We start from the raw sequence: 24961 nt of genomic DNA, 5'->3' as shown, positions 1-24961 counted from the left end.
CTATACTTCACAATGATACAAAGATGAAAAAGATGTAAGTGACTAGCATAGAACCTAACCCAGAGCTTAACATATCATTCATTCTCAGTCTCCGTCCATCAAGTCTGAAAAAGCCTCAAGTCCCTAGTCATCATCTTCTTGCTATTTAATCTGGTATCTCGACCAAAATGGTCTCTGCCCAGGGTCCCCTGTATTGTCCAGGAGGTAGCATGGAGAGGAAACAACCTAGGTTTTTAATTCTGATACCACCACTTCTGAGTCATGTGAATTTGGACCTGTCTACCTACTTGTAAAAGGAACATAACAGCACTTACCTCATAGAGATGCTGTGAGAAATAAATGAGATGTGTGCAAAGTGAATTAGATGGCATTCAAAATTTGATGACTATTATGACTTGCCTGGTGAACAGAAATGCTGATGTGTTCCTGAAAACCATGCGTGTGATTATGCTGCCCTCCAGTGGAGAGAGGACACAGCCCAGCAAGGGACCATCTCCCCTCCACACAGACCCCTTACCCCAAGAGCTTGGCGGGAGAAATCAGATCACACACAAGGCACTTTTCTTCTCTGCTAGGGAGCTCATGCTTTACCCTGATATACTAAGGGAACATCTAAACCAGAACTTCTCAGAATTAATGTGTTTGTTAGAACACAAATCAGTTCTGACTCAAAAGGTCTGGGATGCAGATAAAACCTTTAACAAGCTTCCACATGATACTGATGCTACTGGTCCACAGACTACTCTCCTTAAGTACAATACAGCAGTAACATGACATGAACTATTTATTAAGTGCTTACCCTGTGCTAGTTACTGAGAGATCCAGTTAACCTATTTTAACTTCTATAGTCTTTAAGACTGTGTGAAGGAGGTGCTGTTGATCATTTTTCAGAGGAGGAAACTCCAGCACAAGGAGAAAGTACAGGGCTATCTCATAGAGCCTGTAAGGAGTGGGTCTTGGGTTCCAATATAGGCAGCCTGGCTCCAAAGCCTAAGAGGAAGAAGACTCCAACAGTATATAGGGGATGACCAAGGGAGGGACTAGGGCAGGAAACCAGCAGGAATACTGAGTAATCTAGCTGAGAGGTGAGGCCTAAGCTATGGCAGGGGCCGTGGGATGGGAAACAGTTGAAAAAGAACATGGGTAGGGGTTTGGTGGTAAGCTGGAATACAGGTGTAAGAGCCATCTAGAAGCTCAGGCCTCTGACTTGAACAATAGAGAGATGGTGGTATCTACCACTTACTGAGCAAGGAAACATGGGAGGAAGAACAAGTTTTAGGGGGAAGGTTAGTTTAGTTTTAGAAATGTTCAGTATGAGTGGCTTTTGGTCATCTAGGAGAGACAGGAGGCAGACGGACCTAAAGCATCTAGAGCTCAGGAGATGATCTGGGTTGGGGGTAAAGTTCTGGTGTTGGCAGATGTGAAGCCATGAGTGTTGGAACTCATGTAAACAGTGCATAGACTGTCCTGTTCTGGGCCAAAGTCAAAAGAGCACATAACTGGAAGAATTGAACGGGAATCCAGGTCTCCTTGGCTGCAGTGGAGGCTGGCTCTGCCCATTCTACTGGGAATTCTGGATGTGAGGAGCAGGGCAGAGCAGAAAATGCCAATGGGCTCAGGAAAGGGGTTTCTGGAGACATATAGTGACTAAATCCAACAAACTGTCCCCTGCTCCCAGATCAGCAGAAATAAAGACAATTCCATGGAAAAAAACAAGATCGATAAAGGTCGGGAGATATTTATTTTCTTTAAACAAGGTCATAAATAACAAAGAAACAAAGTAGGTCCCAGACTCTGGACCGTGCAGCAGGACAGGGATAGGAAGTTGTTGGGTGGAAAGGTGGAGGGGGCCACGCATCACCTAAGACAGTCACAGAAAAGATGGGCTGCAGGACACTGCCCCTTCCTGCCCTTGGAAATGGCGTGCCTGGGCAGCAGGGGGAGGCCGCAGTGCTGTGATGAGGCAGCTGGAAGAGGGCAAAGATTGAGGATACTGGGCTGTCCTGTTTCTACGAAGAGTGACATGGAAACCACAAATGGCAAAGATAAGCTGTGAGTCTAGAAGAGGCAAGTGGGCACTCTGCACACCTCAGGGACCAAGTATGAAATGGTTAAATTTGATTCGTAAAAACAACTCCACAGGCTTTAGCCTATGGCTTTGTGCACGGGCTGTATTTAACCTGGGTTGCTCTGTGGCAGGTGAGGGCTCAAGAGGCCCCTGGAGCAGCCTGGCCTCAGCCCAGGGCAGGTGCCCAGACATGTGGGAGAGGGACAGTGGGCTCTCCCCAGATGGGAGGCCATGTGCTTGGACTGACTGGACCTGATTTTCAGGCTGGTTTCTTGTGATGCTATCCACCACCCCTCCCTATTCCTAAGGATGGGATCCTGGCCTCTCTGAGTCTTCCAACCCTGGAAGAGTAAGATTGGGATTAAAAAGGTACCTGACTAGTATTTTATTTGAAAGGGGAAAATAAGGACCACCCTGTGCATGATCCATCCCATGAGGTAGGGCAGGACCATGCCAAGAACAATCTCAAGGAATGGAGGTCCCTGAGCCTGGAGAGACATTTGGACCCAGGTGCATTGCCAAATACCAGAAATAGGGGCCCAGGGTCACAGTTCTGATGGAGGCTTCACCCTAGGCAATGCAGGGAGAACAGGCAGGGGCTACCCCTGAACAGCGAAGGGGTAGGAGCTGGGGAGCCTTGGACTAAGGAAGCCGAGGTTGGTCGAAGGCCCTGGAAAACAATGCTTTTAGCGGGAATACACAAAAGGGTTTGTACATCTGGGGAAGCCCGTCTATAGGGAGCCGGTGTCACATGGGCAGGATGGTGAGGAGGAGACAGCGGCATCACAGTGGCCTCTGGTGCGATGTATTTACAACAGAGCTCAATGTTGGGGGAGGGACGGATAGCAGGTTACTAACAGCCAGGAAACACACTGCAAAGAGTGGAAAGAGAAGGGAAAACAAATGAGACCATTACTAGTTTTCCCCTGCTCACCTCTTCTCCTCCTGGAAGCCTGGGGCCCTCATGACCACCAAGGCCCCTGAGGATCTGTCCCACCTCCCCACAGCCCCATCTAGGGCAGAGCCTCTTTGTGAACTGGTAATGTGACCAAATGGTCCAGGGGTCCAAACACTATTATCAAGAGAAACAAAGTATTTACTTTTAATTCCTGGTATCCGTCAATGGTTAGTTGCTTGAGGGGTGGTTCGGTATAAGGGAGTCACTTGTGTGGCTCACCGTGTCAGGCTCCTATCATCATTTCTAACGTCTGTCCTGCCCTGTCACCCTCATCTACCAGGTCCTGGCATTCAGAATTCTCTAATGCAGAAGTGATTTCTTTTCTTCAACATTTCTTCTTCAAAATTCTTTTCTTCAACATTTCTTCTTCAAAATTCCTGAGGGTAGGGAACTAGTTCCCCTGGACCCTCACCAAAATCAGGAGACTTTCCAACTGGCAGGTATGACGCATCACGCTTGTGGGCTCTCTGAGGATCAGGGGCATACAGTAGCACAGACTAGGAGAGCTCCCTAAGGTGGGGCCAGGACTGTGTGGTTTGGGTAATCATGCCTCTCTTTCTCCTCTCCCTTAACAAAGAGTCCAACAATGTCTCCCTAATCAGATGGAAAGCTTCCAAGGATAAGAGGCATCCTTTCCCCCCTCAAACCAGTGTTTCTCAACTATGAGTGATTTTGTCTCCCTTGAGACATTTGGTAAAATCTAAAGTCATTTTTGCTCATCACAACTTTGTGCATGTGGGAGTGCTACTGGTTTCCAGTGCATAGAGGCTAGGGATGCTGTCAAACGTCCTACACTACGCAGGACAGGTCCCCAAATGTCAATAGTGCTGAGGCTGAAAATGTTGCTCTGGATCTCTACAGTCTCCATGGTCTTCTAGCATCCCTCAGCAGCAGAGCAGGGGAGGGCATACAGAACTTCTCTAAGAGTCTGGTAAAAGACTGATTCCTATCCCAGCTGCCTCAGAGAAGGAGGCACCTCAAGAAGTGGGGCGATTTCTTAAGAAGTGGGGTGAGGTGGGGGCTAGGCACAATTTAATCTCAGCTCAGCAGCAACCCACTAGACCAAAGCACACAGAAACTATCAACCATGGGTCTGTAGAAACACAGTCTGGGCTGTGTTGAGGAGGAAGAAGAAAGACATGGTAACCCAAAGAGGCAGGGGTAAGGCAGAAATATTTACAACATTGTCAATATCTTTTGTTGGAGTGGGCCAGCACTGCTGGGCTCCTTAAAGCTTTGTTACTTCCTTACCACTGGAATCCACCGATGGGCTCTGCAAACCTGTGCCGGATCAGGAAAGTGGCAACAGCTTCAGCTACCTGGAAAAGGGAGAGATATTTCGGGCTATATATTAGCAAAGGGGATCAGTTTGGAGGTCCTGTGGGCTTCTACTGGAAGGTTAGGCTCTTTAGTGGATTCATAGATCTTACAGGTCTCGGGAATTTGAAATCTAAAGGATCTGAGTCCTGGCAGGGCTATGAGACTCTTCTCTACCATCTTTCCAAGGAGAGCTCCAGAGAAGTCAAGAAGAATGATGTGAAGGCTTATTTATCCCCTGAGAGTTACAATGCACCTTATTCTATAGAAGGAATGCATATTAACTTCCAACTGTGACTGTAGTTTAGGGAGCAGTTTTTATCCCAATTTTCCCTTCTTCCATCTGACTTTTGGGGGAAGGAGAGAAGTAGAGCTGAAGATCTTAACCAGAGGGCCCTAGGATGAAACTGCAGGGTGCGAGTACCTCCTTAGCCCATACACGGAAAGCCAACACCATAAGCAACTGCTAGGGAGAGGTCTGGGGAGATGGTGGAGTTATATTTGTATAGCCTGATTCAGAGGTTTGTACTATTTTCTGTGAGAGCCACGGTTACTTTCATAGCTGTCCTTTTACAGTCATAGAGCACCAGACTCACCTTGTCTGGGGCATCCTCATGGACTGCGTGGCCACACTGGGGTAGGACCTGCATCTGGAACTTTCCTGGAGAGGAAACAAATCCAGGTGACCTCAAGGCCTATTTGGTCCTCTCCTTACAACCTCTGTGGTCTCAAAGGCCACTCCAGGAGTCCAGGACCTTCCTATCTATCTATTCCCCTCCCCAGTAGTCTAGACCCAATTACCAAGGTTTGAGAAGGATGGTAATACTTGCAGCTATAATCCTGGGTAAATGATTTTCCCTTCTTTTATACCTTTGGCAACTATTTAGCATGCATTTACTTTGGGCCAGATACATAGGAAGAAACAGTTCCTGCTTTCAGGAGATTTACAGTCTAGTAGGGGAACATAAAAGACAACATTCTAATGTAGCATGTAGTTCCTATGATAAAACCGAGCACATGGAAGAACACAGGAAGAGAGGCTTCATAATCAAATAGGAAGTCTTCCGAGACAGAAAAAAAAAATAGCCTACACAAAGGAAAGAAGGATGAAATGATATTTGTTTCTGGAAATAAAAAGCTTGGCATGGAGCTCATGAGAGTTAATAATGAGGATGGAGAGGAAAGCAGGGTATGTCAAGGATTTTGAAATTTATTATTACAATAAGTTACTGTTTGAGTGCTTAACTATATGCCAGACTGTACTAACCACTTTCTCACATTGCCTTGTAGAACACCGTAAGCTCACCATTAATGTGATAGCTATTAAGAGTGAACAGAGATGACAGATAAAGCAAGATCCCTAAGGAGACTAAAGGATATGGAAGCCACAGCTCCTCTAAGTAGAGCGAGTACACTCTCAGAGCCTAAGTGGCTCCATTTACAAAATAAGGCAGCATGCTCTGGAAATCCTGGTCATCACATCCCAGGATTCCTAACCCAATTACAGTGCTTTAAAATTTGTTCAAAATACTCTTCTATCCATTTTTTATAAACTTAAACAGGACGAATACCAAATTCTTTTCTGAGATGATGAAACTAATACCATGGTTAGTGAAGTGATTTGCCCAAGGCTGCTTATTTAATTAGTAGGGGAAGTAAGACCATTCCAATCAGTAAGGCCCAGCTTATGCCCTTCCTCTTTCAGTAGTCTGTCCCTGGGTGCTCCAGCCTAGTCAGCCTCATCCCCTCTGTCTTATATCTAATATACTACTGCTAACACATTTGGATTCAAACACAAAGCAAGTTGTGCCCTGCTTGTTTTGTAAGCTTATATTTTATATGCCACTGGTGCTTGCCTCCCTAGGAGTATGTCATTTTTGCAAGAATAGAGCCTAATATCATTACTTGTTCAATATTCCTACAGGGTCCAACACAGGGCTAGACACTGAGTAAGTGCTTAGTAAGTCCTGAATGAGTAACTGAGTGAATGACCTGATAACACTTACAATACCACCCTGGGCTTGATGTCTAGGGATGCATTTTTTGTTCCTCTTTGGAAGAATGGGAATAAAGAATCAGAGGGAACTCACAGATACTAACAACACTCTGTCTGGTACACATAAAATAATCACAGGTAATCCTCACAATTATTCTATTAAGTGGGCATATTTCCAAACTCTTCCCTCTCATCTTATAGATAAAAATCCTTAGGTTCAGACAACCTAAATTATTTACCTAGGTTGCATCATGAATGAGTGCTAGGTTTCTAGGAATCCATAACTAATTTCGCAGGTCTAAACACAGTCCTGGGAAGGACTTGGTTTGAAATCTATGCCAATTTGGCCATTTCCCTTTGTCTTAGGGGATGTCCCTCTCTCCAGCCATTTACTTTCTATAGTCATGGGATGCTTGAAAGAGAAGGTAGTCTTGGCATAATCCTTACTGGGGAAATAGCAGGGCATCTAATGAGAAATCATGAATACTTCCTGGATATAATGAAGCCATCATTTGTCAGACTCTTACTTTACACACATTTTCTCATCAAACACCATACAAATGAATTGAGATACAGTATTATTTCTATTTTATAGATGAAAAAACTCAGGATTAAAGAAGTTGGCAATTCACTGAGGCCATAACACTAGTAAGTGACTCAAAGCCAGGACTGTTTGATTCCAAGGCTGGTGATCAAAAATGGTTTCAAATGCTATTCTAGTCCATCCAGATCAACTGCTTTCAGATAAGTCTCAGGGGCCATATTTGATTCTGTCTGTCCAGCATTAAGCATAGGTCTTACACAGAAAGACTGCTTAGGAAAGGTTTGCTTGAACTGAATTTAAGTAAAGATGTCTAAACTCAGAATTACCAACATCAGTGCCATAAAACTCACATAGTCCCAGACCATGATCTTGCTCCAGGCTTCAGGATACTATGTAGTTGGAGGAAGGGTAGGGTAGGAGTCCCTGGGTCCAGAATATGATAAATCATTCAGGAGCCTCTGAATAACTATTGTGAGGGAATACAGCCCCCTTGTCTGTTGAAAGCTTGAAGACAGCTAAAAGAACAGTTTGAGACCATAAACATCCAGGTAGAAATGTTCAATAGCTTTGATATATGGGCCAGATCTGGAGCTCAAGAGAGAGGATGAGTTGGACCTTTAGCACTGGGAGTTATCAGGGTGTAAATAAAAGACAGGAGATTTTCCAGAGAGAGTAAGTAGAAAAAAAAGGAAGGTCAAGAACAAAATCTGCTTAAGCCTGAAACCCTGGCCTTGGAGTTAGCATCTCTTTTTCCCATAACCGAAAAGATACCAATCCCTATTGATTTCACCTTACCAAGTCATTCATCCACACCAAAGCAAGAGCGTCCACAAAATTGGTCCCACAGCCTCCACTTCCATCTGGCTGATGCACCTGGACCTGAGTACAGCATGTCACTTTTCTGCTCATTATATCTCATGATCCCATAAACTTTCTCATTTTATAGACTGAGAAAACTAAAGCTATGGCAAGTCAAGTAACTTGCCTGGGGTCATAAAATGAGTATGAAAGAAGTAGTACTCAAAGTCAGTTCTTCCAATCTCAAAGTCTTTACTTTCGCCACCTCACCATGCTGTCTTCTAAACACAGTTTACACCTTTTTGCATCCCAATTATCCTGGACCTTTCCCTTTCCTAAGAATTCCAACAATGATAAAAATACTGATCAGTATTAAGAATATCTCCTTCACAATATTATGTATTTATAGGGTACTTAATGGTTTATAATATACTCTGCAAAGACATTGCTTCATTTTTATCCTTATAAACTCTGAGATGTAGATGGTAGTTAAGTCCCATTTTTAGATATAAGAAAATATTGAAGGTCAGAAAAGGGAAATGTTTGGTTCAGGAGTGGATGTTGATGTAAAATTTGGGCTTAACTCTAAAGCTCATGCTCTTTCCATTATACTTCCCCATCTCAAAACATTAATTTCCACATAACTCTGCCTTCAGAGAAGGACCTAGGGACATGACGTCTTTTCTTTTTTAAGATTTATTTATTTATTTAAAAGAGAGCTGTGCGTGCGAGTGTGAGTGGGAGGAGGGGCAGAGGGAGAGGGAGAAAGAGAGAAGCCCAAGCTGACTCTCCACTGTGTATGGAGCCCCACTCAACGCTCAACCTCAAGACCCTGAAATTATAACCTGAACTGAAGTCACAAGTCAGATGCTTACCTGGCTGAGCCACCCAGGCACCTCTGGATATAATTTCTTGATTACTTACCTTGCATTTGGCCAATAGTCAGATCCTTATCCAATCTATCAACACCTAGAACAAAATAGGAGAATCCAGAAGTAGCTTACTAAAAAAGGTTGTGTGAAAATTGTTACAGAGTTGTAAACATGATGACATTTTTAATTAATGTTAATAACAATCCTAACTCCTTGAGGGTATATCCTCATCACATGAAGATTTCCAGAATGAAGTTCCCCTGTAATCTTTTTGCTCATTTAAACTGGTTTCTGAAAACAGAGTTTTACTTTTTAAAATTTCCATTATACTCAGAATATCTTCACACCACTCTGGGTGGACTTGCGCTTAACTAAGGATTGAAGGCAGGCCAGAATTAGGCTATCGCAGATGTATGCTTGTGCTTATTAGTTAGGTTTTAGGGATTTGGTGTGGAGAGAAGAGGACAAATGAGTGAGGATGGTACTTTACTTTGGAAGCCACTACCCATGTGGTATGTAGTTTTAACAAGGATATGCTCAGATGATGATATACCTACACTGCTATGGACTGAATTTATCTCCCCCTCCACTCCCAATTCTATGTTGAAGCCCCAATTCACAATGTGACCACATTTGGAGATATGGAAATAATTAAGATTAAATAAGGAAGCAATTAAAATTAAATGAGGTCATATGGGTAATGGTCCTCATATGACAGGATTAATGTCCTTTTAAGAATAAACACTAGAGAGTTTGCTCTCACTCTTCTGCCATGTAAGGACACAGTGAGAAGGCGGTTGTTTGCAAGCCATAAGAAAGCTCCTACCAGAACTTGACTGTGCTGATACCCTGATCTTAGCCTCTGGAACTGTGAGAAAATAAATTTCTTGTTTAAGCACCCAATCTATAATATTTTGTTATGGTAGCCTGAGCTAATACACACTTACCAGCCAAGAGCAGCAATTTAGGAATAGGACAACTAAGAAAGAGATTGGATAAGCCTCGGAACCAGCCATCCCAGTATTTTTCTGTTTTTGCCAGTTCAATTCTCCAAGTGTACGGATGGTCCTTCTTGGTCTGGAGGAATAAAAGCAAGTTCTGAGTCTCTGAGGGCAAGCCCTGGAGGAACAGGATAAAAACTAGGTCCCTGAGAAAGGAAAGGGAAAGAAACTAGCACTTATTAAGTGCCTACTATGTCCCAGATATTTTCATATACACTTAATCATTATAATAGCCTTGTGATATAGGTTGTTATAATTTCCATGTTTAGATAACTAGAAGTTTACTTTTTGCTTCTATTAATATCAGTGAACTTAGGAAACTTTAAGATCACAAAGCTAATAATGGTAGAGCCAAGACTATGCTTCTCTTATATCCATTTGACAAAAAAGAACATATCCATCAAAAGGATAATCACAAAAATCACAGCACAGTATGAAAAAAATGCTTACGATATAATTTTAAGAGAAAGAAGCAGAGTATAACATGTCATCTAAGTGACTACCAGAAAAATGTGGTGCACATAGGGAAAGAACTGGAAGGAAAAACTGAGAATATGTTGATTTGTCAGTAGAGCATTTTTCTTATATTTTGATTTATGATAATGATATCATATTCCTGCAATAGTAATCTGAAAAAGGAAACCTGACACAAATGTTATAAAATATATGTTAAATCCTGATATATACTAGACAAGCCAGAATATATGCACTCATCAAATACAAGCTGAACAAATAAATGATTCTCTATACTTTTCTGTATCACTGAAAATGCGAGTGTGAGTGGGAGGAAGGGCAGAGGGAGAGGTAGAAGAGAGAAGCCCAAGCTGACTCTCCACTGAGTGTGGAGCCCCACTCGACGCTCAACCTAAAGACTCTGAAATTATAACCTGAACTGAAGTCACAAGTCAGATGCTTACCTGGCTGAGCCACCTAGGCACCTCTGGATATAATTTCTTGATTACTCTGACTATTGGCCAAACGCATGAAAATGGGTTAAAGACCTAAATGTAATACCTAAAACTATAAAACTTCTAGAAGAAAACATAGAGGAAAGCTTCATATAGCTTTTTGGGAAATTGAATTTGACAATGATTTCTTGGTTATGAGACATCTTTTTGTTGCAAAGGCAACAAAAGCAAAAATAGACAAATGGACTACATCAAACTTAAAAAAAAACACAATCAACAGTGAAAAGGCATTGTATGGAATGGTAAAAAATATCTGCAAATCACGTTATTTGATAAGGGTTTAATATTCAGAATATATAAAGAGCTCCTATAACTCAATAATAAAATATCAAATAACCTGATTAAAAAATGAGTAAAAGACTTGAACAGACATTTCTCCAAAGAAGATATACAAATGCCCAATAAGTACATGCAAAGATACTCAACATCATTAATCATAAGGGAAATGGATATCAAAACCACAATGAGATATCACTTTGTACCCATTAGGATGGCTATAACAAAAAAGATAAAATAACAAATGTTGGCAAAGATGTGGAGAAATTGGAACACGTGGGGCACTACTGGTGGGATTATACAATAGTACAACCACTATGAAGACAGCATGGCAGTTACTCAAAAATTAAAAATACAACTATCATATGATCCAGCAATTTTACTTCTGGGTATACAGCCAGAAGTGAAAGCAGGGTTTTGAAGAGATATTTGTAGACCCATGTTCATAGCAGCATTATTCACAACAGTCAAGAGGCGTAAGCAATCCCAGTATCTACTGATGGATGAATGGATAAACAAAATGTGTTATATAGATATTATTTAGACTTAAAGAAGGAAATCTTGTCCCATGCTACAACAAAGAGGAAATTTGAGGACATTGTATCAACTGAAATAAGCCAATCACAAAAAGACAGACACTGATTCTACTTCTATGAGGTATCTAATGTAGTGGAATTCATAGAAAGTAAAATGGTAGGTATGGGAGGAAATGGATATTGTTGTTTAATGAGTACAGAGTTTCAGATTGAAATGAAAAAGCTCTGGAGATCTGTTGCACAACAATGTGAACACTATTGAACTATATAATTAAAAATGAGTAAGGTGGTAAATTTTATGTGTTTTTTACCAAAATTAAAAAAAAGAAAAAGAAAAGATCACTGTGTCTTCCAGTTCTCACTAAACAATGCATGTGCAACACTTCCCATTTATGAACCACTTCTAACAAATTCCACAGTCAGAGACAGCAAGACCCTCCTAAATGCACAATGTACTCTATATGCAAATGACAAATTTAAGGTAAGGGAACTTTCAAGGATAGTACTATTATAAAAACAAATTTAAAAAAAAAAGGAGCTGATCTCAAGTCCTAAAAATGTAAAAATAAAGAAAAAATTCTGGATAGAATTAGAATTAGAATTGCTCCTATATTTAGGGTTATAATAATATCCTTTCTCTGGAGAGCTGGATCATAAAGTTAATTTAGTTTAGATGCCTCCTCCTGCAAATGGTAAAACAGATCAATGTAAAAAACAAAACAGATGAACATAGGGGTAAAAAGAGAGAGGCAAACCAGAAAACAGACTCTTAACTTATAGAGAACAAACTGAGAGTTGCTTGAGGGGAGGTAGGTGGACAGATGGGTTAAATGGGTGATACTGAGGAGGGCACTTGTGTTGAACATGAACACAGGGTACTGTATAAGTGATGAATCACTAAATTCTACCCCATGAAACTAATATTACACTCCACTCTATGTTAACTAACTGGAATTTAAATGAAAACTTAAAACTAAAGAAAGAAAAGAAAAAAACCCACCAAAGATCGAGGTAATGAGATCTAACTGTTGGAGAGGAGAAGCAGAAGGCTGGCTACCAATCATCCTGGGATGTTCACCTGGGCAGGATGTGGTTTTCCACACAAGGGCATCAACCACAGGATTTGTGTTATTTCCCAACACCTCACTTGAAAGGCATTTAAAAAGATAGGTTTGTGTCAGTCAGACTTAACTTCATGCAAATCCCAGCTCCATCATCAACTAATAAACTGTGAGACCCTTGGGAAAGTTACCTAACTTCAAGTCTGTTTTCTTAGTTATAAAGAGGGCAACAGAAAATCTCAAAAGATTGTTGTAAGGATGAACTAAGATATTCATGTACGTAAAACAATAGGAACATAGTCTGGCATATAATAAGTAATAAAAAAAACCAAAATCTTAAGAATATGGGATTTCAATAATCTTAAAAAAGAAGACAAAGCTGGAAGACTTACACTTCCTGATTTCAAAACTTACTATGAAGCTACAATAATGAAGACAGTGGAACTTACATAAAGATAGACATATATTATCAATGGAACAGAACTGAGAGTCCAGAGATAAACTCTGGCATTTGATTTCCAACAAGGAATGCAAGACAATTAAATGGGAAAGAAGGGTATTACCAACAAATGGTCCTGGAACAGCTGGACATCCACATGCAAAAGAATGAAGTTACACCTCCTACCCTTGAACTATACACAAAAATTAACTCAAAATGGACCACAGACTTAAATATAAGAGCTAAAACTAGAAAACTCTTAGAAGAAAACATACACATAAAGTTTTGTGACCTTGGTAGGCCAAACCTTCTTAGATATGACACAACAAAATGATAACTAGATAAAATAAATTTCATCAAAATAAAACGTTTGCACTTCAAGAACACCATCAAGAAAAAGAAAAGACAACCTCCATGACAGGAGAAAATATCTGCAAATCAGGGACTTGTATCTGGAATATATAAAGAACTTATAATTCAATAATAAAAAGACAAAATACCCCATTGAAAAATGGGGAAAGGATCTGAGTATACATTTCTCAAGAGAAGAAATGGCCAGTAAGTCCATGAAAAGATGCTTAATATCAATAGTCATCAGGAAAATGTAAAACCACAATGAGATACCACGTCATATCCATTAGGATGGCTATAATCAAAAAGAAAGACAATATTGTAAGTGCTGACAAAGATGTAGAAAAACTAGAACACTCAGACACTGGTGGCAGGAATATAAAGTGTTGTTAGCCCTTTGGAAAATAGTTTGGCTATTCCTCAAATGATTAAACACAGAATTAGCATCCAGCAATTCCACTTGTAGGTGTATACCCAAGAAAAATAAAAACCTATGCCAACATAAAAATTTGTACACAAATGTTTATACCAGCATTATTCAAAACAGACAAAAAAGTGAAAACAATCTAAATGTCCACTAACTGATGAGTTTGGATAAAAAATGTGGTCTACCTATACAAAGGAATATTAGCCATAAATAGGAATGAAGTGCTGATACATGCTACAACATAGATGAACCTTGAAAATATTATGCTAAGGTAAAAGAAGCCAGCCACAAGACTATGTATTTATGATTCCATTTATATGAAATGTCCAGATGAGGCAAATCTATAGAGACAGAAGGTGGATTAGTGTGGATGCTTAGGGCTGAGAATGTTGGGGAGAAAGAGGAAATGACTGCACACAGGTATGACTTTTTTAAAAAAAGTGATGAAAATGTTCCAAAATTAGATCATTGTGATGGTTGAACAACTCTGTGATTACTAGCAACCACTGAATTGTATACTTTGGGTGAGTTACCTTTCAATAAAGCAGTTTAAAAAGAGAGACTGATGCATAAAGGAATACTTCCTAGACAACTGAAGTTTATTCCTTTAAAGAATAAATGACCAAAGGTTAAAGTTTCCCTTTTCTCTTCTATATTTTAATCATTTTGTATTAGATATCATTCCCCACTGCCAATATATATCTTGTCTTCTTTTACACAGCAAAATGAATGCAACAGAACTCTTACGTATGTATCAGGATTATGTCAAACTTTTTATATTATATTATAACAGAGATGTCTCTAAGGGCTAATGGGCTCTAAATGGCCCCTGGCTACCATGCTTTAGAAGTTGTGACTTTGTTGTTGTAGTTGTTAAGTTTAATTTGCATTATTAATATTTTCTCCATAATTTTACTTTTTCTTTATTGAGATATAATTAACTTATAACATTGTGTAGGTTTAAGGTGTACAATGTGTTGATTTGATACATTTAGACATTACAATATACAACACCGTAGCGATAGCTAATACCTCTATTATGTCACATAATTACAGTTTCTTTTTGTACTAGGAACAATTAAGAACTAGTCTCTTAGTAACTTTGAAGTTTATAATATAGTATTGTTGCCTGTAATTATTATGCTGTACACTGGATCTCCAGGATCTATTTATTTACCAGTTGCAAGAAGTTGTTTGTGTTGTTTGGGGTTTGCGCCCTTCCTCAAAGGTAGACTATTTCAGTTGTACTCCCTATTGCCTGATGTGTTTCAGTCTGCCCTCCTAACAAAACTGCTGGAGTTGACTAACTCCATATAACTAGGCTTATAAAAAAATTTACAAGGAAAAAATAAGCAGGAATTAAAAACCAGAGGATCTGGGTGTGTTTCAGCACCAACATTATAGGTGTCTGTAGGCAAGTAACTGTACCTGAGTTGTAACTGCATCTACAATGAAGAGCTAAAATGAGAACTAGGGATGATAAATGTGATATAATTAGTATAGCTCCCAGTACAAAAAAGCCAAAAAAGTAATTGACAGTTTGTATCAGAATCTTAGATCTACTAAATATTACTTCATTACCTAGGGCAAGTCTTTTCATCTCCGAGTCTCAGTTTCTACACTGTTAACATGGGAGAAAAGATCTCACCTCACAGAATGTACGGAGGGCAAATTAATCATGCACTGTTTATATTTTTATAAATTTCGAAGAGGTACACAGAATTACTTATTGATCTTAAGAATGACAAAAAGATCTTCATTAAATTAAAAATTCTGTTTAAAAAAATGTACAATTGATGCTTAAACAATATAGGTTTGGACTGTGCAGGTCCATTCAGACATGAATTTGGAAACAGTACTATAAATGTATTTTCTCTTCCTTGTGATTTTCTTAAGAATATTTCCTTTTGTCTAGCTACTTTATTATAAGAATACAGTATTTAATACATATAAATATACAAATTATGTATTAATCAACTAATTATATTATTGGTAAGGCTTCTGGCCAACAGTAGGCTATTAGTAATTAAGTTTTCGAGTCAAAAGTTATAGTTGGTTTGGGGTTTTTTTTGAGATTGTATGCGTGTGCACGGTGAGTGGGGTGTGCGCAGAGGAGCAGGAGAGGAACAATTCTAAGCAGGCTCCACGCCCAGTACAGGGCCCCATGTAGGGCTCAATCTCTGACCCTAAGATCATGACCTGAGCTGAAATCAAGAGTTGGACACCAACTGAGCCACCCAAGTGCTCCAAAACTTAGAGTTGGATTTTTGACAGTGTGTGTGGGGGGTGGGGGAGGATACGGTGTCAGTGTCCATAAGCCCCGTATTGTTCAAGGGTCAATTGTCTTCTCCTCCTTGCTATTAGTAGCATCTCCAAACATCAAGCAATATCTGGTGTACAACAAGTTGATTACTTGCCATTTGTAAGATGTTTATAATACATCCCAGAAAGTCTGCTGCTCATGCTCACTAACCATTTCCCAAAAAAAAGCACCCTTTCCCACTACTATCCCCAGATCAAGTGTTCAACAAGTATGCACAGAACACTTGTGAAGCACACCACCCCCAACCTAAATGCTGAGGGAAATTCATATAGAACATTAGTTCCTGTGCTCAAAATACACAGGTTATTTTTGCTGGGTGACAATTCTTGTGCAATTAGAGGACACTGAATCTACATTCTAGGAATGATTACAGGAGACCATAGTATCTTAGGATGTGGTTTATGAAAATTAATTCTATGACTTAGCCACAACTTCAAAAAAGAAAATGCTAAGTAAGATATGTTATACAGATTCAGTGCTATACTGGAGATAGACTGATGTAAAATGAGGTCAGAAAACTTCTCCAAAGAGATCCACCTTGAAAGATGAGTAAGATCTGATGGGTTTAGCATAGAAAGTAAGAAATCAGATTTTTCTCATGAGATAAACCATAGGAACAGAAGTACCATCATGGGAAAGAATCTGATGAGAAAGCAGTCTGTTTAAGGGTAGGGTATATAACTGTAAGTTTATGTTTCAGTTTGTCAGAGCTATCAACAAGTGCCTTATATCTTATAGTTAACCTAAATATCTATGATGATAAGATCTTCACCCCCTAAAATATCTAACAGTGAACAAAAAGAACATGTCATCTCCCCTTCCGCACCCCCAGACACTCTGAACCATTCATTGCCCCATCCTTCCAAGAATACCAGTTTTCACTCACCTCCATGTCATCTTCCTTTTTCCTCTTGTTTACAGACTCACTTCCTTCTTCGTCTTCTTCTTCTTCCTCTATGATTCCTTCCACTATAGATTTTGAGCCTTCTGGACTTGTAATTCCTTCACACCTAGGTGGTTTTTTTTTTTTTTTTAAAGTTCCATCACACAGCTCATCTCTCTTTTATACACAATTATCTCAGAGATACTGATACTTATAGTCTTTACAATCAAATGTCAGTTAAAACTTAACAATGCTTCTGGGAGAAGGAGGATGTGAACAATGTGCATTTTAAAATGTGCAGAAATAGATCAGGGCTGTGGAAGGTCATGGTCATGGTCATGGACTATATTCCAAAGGCTGGTTTCCAGTTCTTGCACCAATACTGACCCACAGAAGGGAATAATCATTTCCTGCGGCATGGTGACAATATATACATTATCTTATATAATCCACATAATAATCCTATGAAGTAGCCCTGAAAAGTAAAAAAAAATTGTCCAGGATCACCTTGCTCATTAGCAGATGAGGCTGGAAGGCAAATCCAGGCTTAATTAACTTGAAAGCATAGTACTTTTCTACTGTACCCTGCTTCCAGTAGAATAAGGCTCAAACAGCTTGGTAAAAATGCCCCTACTTTCAATTAGCTGATAGAAACTGATAATTACAATAACCAGAGCCAGCTGAACCTTGGAGATTAGAACATCTGATCCAATCAATTACTGTTGTTTTTTTTTTCCTCTAAAAAAAAATCTCTATTATATAATTAGGTAGAAAATATTACTATATGAACAGTTGATACCATAATTCCTTTTAGAAAGAACTTGCTGGAAAAAATACACTGGCAATATTAAAGGTAAAAATCCCAAGAACCTAGGTAGCAGCTAGTGCCAAGTTCTGTTCTGCATGATAAAGAATTTGTTATTTTGCCCTTGAAAGGGAGAGAGAAGGAAGAAGAGGAGAGAGAAGAGGCAAGATAAAAAGAGACTGGGATAAATTGAAGGGTCAGTGAAACTTCAATGGTGGATTTTTAACAGTGATAACTTGTCCTTCCTTGTCTCCTCTATCAGTCTCAGTAAAGTGGTGTGTTCATGAAATGTTTTGTCAGGTGGGGGTTTTCTATGGGACTTGAGGTGTCAAGTTTCACATCTAAGATCAAGGTAGTATAACAAAGAAACAACTTGCGCTTTGGATTTCCACAGCTATGGATTAGGAAATTCAAGAGAATTTCACCTAGATCAAGAAGGGCAGGAAGGTTCCACATGATATCTAGGTGACAATTAAAACACACACTATATACATAAGTTTACATATTAAGAGAAGATATACTTAAATTTACATACTAAGTAAAATTTTTAAAATTGCTGAACTACCTGAATACAAGCCATATAATTTCCTCACAAAATGCTTTACCACTGCTTCAACAAATCAGATCTCAAAATATTTGGGCATTGAAAAGCAGACAGTCTTATAGCTTATTCAAAGACTACATTGTGTCTGCTAGATATTACTCAGATTGAACATTTAAGCATAAAGTCCATAATATAGGCCCAGAAGTCAAATACACAGGAGACTGAATCTGAGCTGTCATTCACTAGCTGTGAGTGATCCTGGGAAAGCCACTTTACCTTTCTGAACTTCCATTTTCTCACCTCTAAAACAATACTTATCTTAAAGAGGTATTGTAAAGATCAAATGAGATAGTGCACATGAATTAATGAATCCAGTTAATAATCATTTATGGCTATCAACACTCAAAAAAAAAGGGGGGGGGCAACCAGACATTACATGCTTCCTAAAGGCAGTATACCTATTCTTGTTAACTAATAGAAAGCCAAAATAACAACAAACAAACCTGAACGTGATCAAATCTCTCGATCTAACTAATAAATTACAGACAATATAGTAGTTAAATTACACCTTCAGGAATCAGCAAATTCAGATTGTAGGAAATTCTACAGGGCAAACAGCCAGGTATCTTCAACAAATAAATTCCAAGGAAAAAATACATAAGTGGAACCTATAAATTAAAAGATACTTAAGAGATATATCAGCCAATTACTATGTAATTCTGTGAACTATAAAATTCTGTAATTCTAAAAAAAAAATAAAATAAAATTCTGTAATTCTGATTTGAACTATAAAAAAATTATCTGTAGGACAATCAGAAATGTGAATACTGAATAGACATCTGATGATATCAAGGAATTATTAATTTTTTTTAGGTATGATACTGGTACTGTGATTGTGTTTAAAGTGTCTTGACCGTTTAGAGAACACTGAAATCTTGGAATTTATTTCAAAATATTTTGTGCTTAGGGGAAAATAAAGAGGCACAGATGAAATAAGACTGGCCATGAGTAAGTAAGTACCTGTTGAAAAAGGCAATGTGTACATTGGGGTTCATTGTATTATTCTACTTTTGTATGTTTGAAAATTCCCATAATATAAGACTTTAAAAATGAGAGCATGTATATAAAATACCTGGTACAATGCCTTGCAAATAGCAGGCATTCAGTAATGCCACTATCATTTTCATCAACTTTTGCACTCTCCATCTATTCTGCTGGGCAACATATTCTCAATTCATCTAAAGTTTATTTTGTGACTGCATAGCAATACTCAGGACTCATGTAACCCTATCCAAGATTAGCTGGACTAAATAATCTTAGTTCAGCCTTAGAATCTGGCTTTCACTCAGGCTATGCTAAAGTTTTATACTGTGACTTCCTCACAATCAGATTTGGCTTAAGAACGAGACCAATTAAAAAAAAAGAAAAGAAAGAACGAGACCATTACCAGAATAAAATCATAGCTTCCAGCACTAAAGTGGACACTTAATTTTTAATGTCCATTCTCTGGGATTCTTCACCTTTAAATGTCCAGAGTTGCATTAATAAGGTAATCCTGTATTCTACAGGCTTTGAGATTTCTTCATAAAAAGAAAAAGAAAAGAAAAGCTACCCAACTAGCCCAATTGAGCTCATTTGTTGAAATCATCTACATTAATAAAGGCAGTTAGGATGGTAGGACAGGTGTATAACAAAAAGCAATCTGTATATCCCTCACCATGTTTCAGGCTATTAGGGACTGAAGACACCATGTTTCAGTCTCTAACAGCCCAATGGAGAAAAATAAGACTTACTGTTTGACTTGGCCAACCATTGAGACACGGGCTGACTCCAAATTTCGAATCTGACCACTCTTAACACTAGAAAAGTGAAAAGGGAGAGAGGAGGTTATTCAGCATCCATCTTATCATGCATAAGGTCAAATGAATAATTCTGCAGATTCTGTGAAACCTATTATAAAGCTGTGTTTACCAATACAGCTTACTATGGAGATTACCACTGCCTCCTACCTGATTATGGCTATAAGCCAAGTAGTAAAAATTAAGTAGACATTCAAGCCATTTCAGTTCTGCAAACATTTACTAGGAAGGTACTATGTGCTCAAGAAGCACCTAACTCAGTGGAGAGAAAGAAAAACAAACAGATTGTTTTAATAAAGGCAAGATTCAAAAGAATCACTTTATCCTGAAAGAAGAGGTTAAAGAAAGCTTCCCAAATGTCCTGCCTAAAGCCAAAGAGAAAAGAAGTTAGGTGGAAGAGAAAAGAAAGTGGTCAGAGAGCACCTTGTGAACAAAGGCACTATGTTTTGGAAGAGTCAGTAGGATGAAGATTTCAGAGGACAGAGTACAAGGAGAAGCAGGAGAGAACCAAAAAGGAGTGTAAATAGGAGAAAGGGATAGGTGGGCAGCGACAAGCTCCTAGAGGGCCTTCTGCGCCATGATATAGAGTTCAGGAGCTTAGATGCTATTTTAACAGATTAGTTCTCTCAGAGTTATCTACCTATGTATGCCTAAGGGCTAAGTAGAATGGCTACATGTCCCAGGGAGAACTGGAAACAATATCTGAAGCAGGCCACCAAAACACATTTCTTTAAATCTAAATTTTTAGCTTAAAAAATCATGTAAAATTTTAACGGACAACCCCCTGAGATAATGACCTTCTTATTTTAGTGATAAACAGACACAGAATGATTACCTCATTTTTTGATTACCAACTGAATCTACAGGATCTACAAATATACCAGTATTTATAATTATAAACCCTGACTTGATGACTATTCAATATATGATACACCTCTGTTCCTATTCAAGACTAACCTTGGGCACTGGTTCCCATCTCCTCTTGCTTATGAGGACCTTGCTTCCTATAGTTATCCTATGGGTTATCATTTTTTTTCTAGTGGATAATATAAAACAGCTTTTAAAAACATTCTCAACTCCACATTCACTACTAGATACTACCCTACTTCTATTTAACCCTATTTAACAAAATTTCTTAAAAAAGTTATTGTAAAAACAAAGTTATCTTAAAGGAATCTTTTTTTCTTAAATATTATCTATTCAATAATGATTCTCCAATTTATCTCTAGCTCAATCTCTTCAAACAAGTATACAAATATTTACTTAACATTTCCACTTAGATGTACAATAAACATTTGAGCTTATCCAAACAGAAATCCTGATTCCCTGACCCTTTACCTGCTCCTAAATCTACTTCTCTTTATTTTTACCATCCACCCAATTGCTTTGGCTAAAAACCTAGAAGTCATTTATGAATGCTGTGCCGCCTCCTGCCCCCTCTTCTCTCCTGACATCTAACCCATAAGGAAGTCCTGTCAGTTCTACCTTCAAAATACATTCCAAATATGACATACTACTTCCTCTGTAACCATTCTAATCTATGCGTACCATCATTATTCTCCTATACTATTACAATTGCCTCTTAACCAATTTCCTACTTCCATTATCACACACACTCTCTACTTCTCCCCCTAGTGTTCTACTCAGAGCAGCCAGGGTGGTGAAACCAAAGTGCAAATCCTTATCTTCTTCAAAGCCTAAGCTTCTTATGACAATAACCTACTGCCTCTCATTAGGATGACCAAGATAGTAGAAGTAAGTGGAAATTCACTTTGCTTTAAATTCTTACTGAATTAAACAAGTTGGCTTTGTATTTCAACATCTTTTTTTTTCATCTGGAATAGCCACAATAGCCATGAGTCATGAACTTGATTCAGATATCCAGCACAGTATAAAACAAGATTATAAAATACTTCATTGTATTTTTTCTGAATCTCAGGCTCAGGAAGTGGGTTCTAAAACTCAACGGCTCTCAAAGTACCCAAAACATTTTAACATACAACAAATAGAATCCTCATCCTATTCCACGTCTGCGTCTAGAATAAGGACTCTATCTATTGAAGGTCCACCATGACCACAATGCTGGATTAAGTATCTATCTTCCAGAACTCCTGTGCTTCCTTGTGTTGTGTTTGCATATTTACTTGTTTGTATTCCCAGTTTTCTGATGATAGAAACTAAGCCTGATTCATCCCCAGTTCTTGAATCAGGTACTAACACACCTCGTAGGTACTAAAAAAAAAAAAAAAAAAAAAGAGTTTACTGAATAAATTTAAAAAGTTATTTGGAATCATACTCTCACTAGATGTTACTGGGGAAGAAGGCAAAGTATCTGAGGTACATGCTGAACTGGCAGCGACTGCATTCTGAAATGCTGTGGCTGCCGAAGAGGGAGAGATCTTTGGTGCTTCTGAGAATCAGGAATCATGCATCTCAGTAGTGTGAACAACAGGAAATAGAAACAACCTCACCAAACACAAACATCATTTTGGCAAGCCATATTTGGCATGAGACCCTCTCTGTCTTAGAAAATCTACATAGGATATATTTACCAGATCCTTCATTTCTACTTGATATCTCTGATTCAAAGAACAGGTATGTTCTGCTGCTAAGGCAGCCAGCAGTATGCTGTGTGCTATATGAAAGTACAACAGAAACAGAATAGCTTCCGCCCTTATGACGCAGGAAAAGGATTAAGACAGACATGAATATTAACAACATGGGCATATTTTTTAGGGGAGGATTAGAAGACATAAGAGGTAAACAGTACAAATACAATACAGACAGAGATTTCTAGCAATTTGAATAAGGAGTGGTTTGGAGAAGTTGGAGAAAGGGTTCTGGAAAAGGAACTAGAGTTGATTTTGAAGAATAGGTAGGAAGACAGGATACTAAAGATATTTTATCCTAAGACTGATTTCCTTGGGGGAGGGACAGTGTTTTACTGATTTCTGAAATTTCCTTTTTTTTTTTAAATTTTTTATTTATGATAGTCACAGAGAGAGAGAGAGAGAGAGGCAGAGACACAGGCAGAGGGAGAAGCAGGCTCCATGCACCGGGAGCCCGACGTGGGATTCGATCCCGGGTCTCCAGGATCGCGCCCTGGGCCAAAGGCAGGCGCCAAACCGCTGTGCCACCCAGGGATCCCTGAAATTTCGACCTTTAGTACAAAGTGACTAATAAATATTTAATCAAATAATTGATTGAATTAATAAAATAATCAATGACAAAACAGCCTTTACTTAAGTGGAAGCCATAGCCAATTTTGTCAGTGATTTTTATGAAAACTATCTATCCAAAGGGTTTTTATTTACCCAAAACCCAAATAAAAAATGAAAAAAGGAGCCTATGCTCATCTTTTCTGCTTCTTCCCCATTTTCTCTGGAACACAGAAAATGAATCCAGAACCATGAAGCATCAGAAGTAGAAAAGGCCTCAGAGGCTCATTTAGTCCAAACTCTTACCTCAGAGATGGAAATAGCTAGATAGCAGATGATCCATAATTATTAAAATTCTAGGAGGTACTATAGTGTATTAGAAAAAGGATGGATTTTAGATAACTGGGCCAAGCAGGAAACACTTAAAATATTAAAAAAAATTCTGCTTTTTACCTCAATGTTTCCACACATGATATAATAATAAAGCTAAGGTTTGGAAACTGAACTATTTCTTTGAACTTGGTGCCTGACCTGATGATAAAGGACAGCTACAATCAAACATTTAAAATACAGACAATAAAGACTTGTAGGTTACCTCCATTCAATGGCATTCTCTAAAGACTTGAAGGTTTTAGGACGACCACGTAAGAAATTCTGCATGCTATTAAGGGCATCCATGGCTGTACCTAGATGTTAAACAAATATTTTAACTATAGCACATACATATTATAAGCATTTACACTTACTGGGTTAACTGTACATCTGCCCTCAATGATAGTAGAATTCAGTGATGTTTTGAGGAAAAAAGATGCAGCTTAAGAAAATTCATAAGACTGACACCAGCTTCCAAGATGGCCTCTAGTGACTTTTGCCTCTTGGTATTCATTCCCTTGTATAGTCTTCCCACACTGAATAGGGGCTGATTTACACAAGTTTACACAAGTGTGACTTCTGAGGCTAGACCATAAAAGACATGGCAGCTTCTTTTTAAATGTTAAATAAAATTATGGAACATACATACATATAATTGAAAAATTATGCATCCACAAAAGATTTACAAAGAGTTTTTGATGATATGGAAAATAATTACATAATGTGGGGTGTGGGTGAAATGGGCTCAAAAGGTACAAACTTCCAATTATAAATAAAAAAGTCTTGATGATGTAATGTACAGCACAGTGACTAGAGTTAAAAATACTGTATCATATATTGTTTTTTTAAAGATTTTATTTATTTATTTATTTATTTATTTGAGAGAGTGAGCGAGCAAGTGCACGTGAGTAGAGGGAGAGGCAGAAGGAGAGGCAGAGAATGTCAAGCAGACTCTGTGCTAAGCACAGAACCCTACAGGAGGCTCAATCTCATGACCTTGAGATCATGATCTGAGCTGAAACCAAGAGTTAGCCACTTAACCAACTGAGTCATCCAGGCACCCCTGTACTGTATATTTGAGAGAGTAGATCTTAAAAGTGCTCATCACAAGAAAAAAATTTGTAATTATGTGCGGTGATAGATGTTAACTACACATACTGTGGTTATCATTTCACAGTATACACATATATTGAATCATTATGTTATATACCTGAAACTAATAAAAAGTTATATGTCAACTAAAAAAAATACTTAGTAATAGTGAAAGGGATTATAGGGGAAAGGAGAGAAAATGGGTGGGAAAAATTAGAGGGTGACAAAACATGAGAGACTCCTAACTCTGGGAAACGAAAAAGGGGTAGTGGAAGGGGAGGTAGGCAGGGGGATGGGGTGACTGGGTGAGGGG

The 24961-nt window shown here is 38.6% G+C and overlaps 1 protein-coding gene across 1 annotated transcript in view; it reads right to left on the bottom strand.

The window, feature by feature from the left end:
• Window positions 1–1722: 1722 nt before the first annotated feature.
• PPME1 (protein phosphatase methylesterase 1) overlaps window positions 1723–24961 on the bottom strand; it is an 88021-nt gene continuing 64782 nt past the window's right edge. Inside the window, exons 7-14 of the mRNA XM_055320679.1 lie at window positions 23780–23870; window positions 19961–20026; window positions 16822–16945; window positions 9501–9630; window positions 8606–8650; window positions 4940–5004; window positions 4278–4345; window positions 1723–2940 (exon numbers count right to left, since the gene is read on the bottom strand). Coding sequence (XP_055176654.1) covers window positions 2922–2940; window positions 4278–4345; window positions 4940–5004; window positions 8606–8650; window positions 9501–9630; window positions 16822–16945; window positions 19961–20026; window positions 23780–23870 — 608 coding nt within the window. The 3' untranslated portion in view covers window positions 1723–2921. The remainder of the gene's footprint in view (window positions 2941–4277; window positions 4346–4939; window positions 5005–8605; window positions 8651–9500; window positions 9631–16821; window positions 16946–19960; window positions 20027–23779; window positions 23871–24961) is intronic.

This window comes from Nyctereutes procyonoides, unplaced genomic scaffold (genome assembly GCF_905146905.1).
Source record: "Nyctereutes procyonoides isolate TBG_1078 unplaced genomic scaffold, NYPRO_anot_genome, whole genome shotgun sequence".
Taxonomy (NCBI): Eukaryota; Metazoa; Chordata; class Mammalia; order Carnivora; family Canidae; genus Nyctereutes; species Nyctereutes procyonoides.
This window is presented reverse-complemented; position numbering and strand designations above follow the sequence as displayed.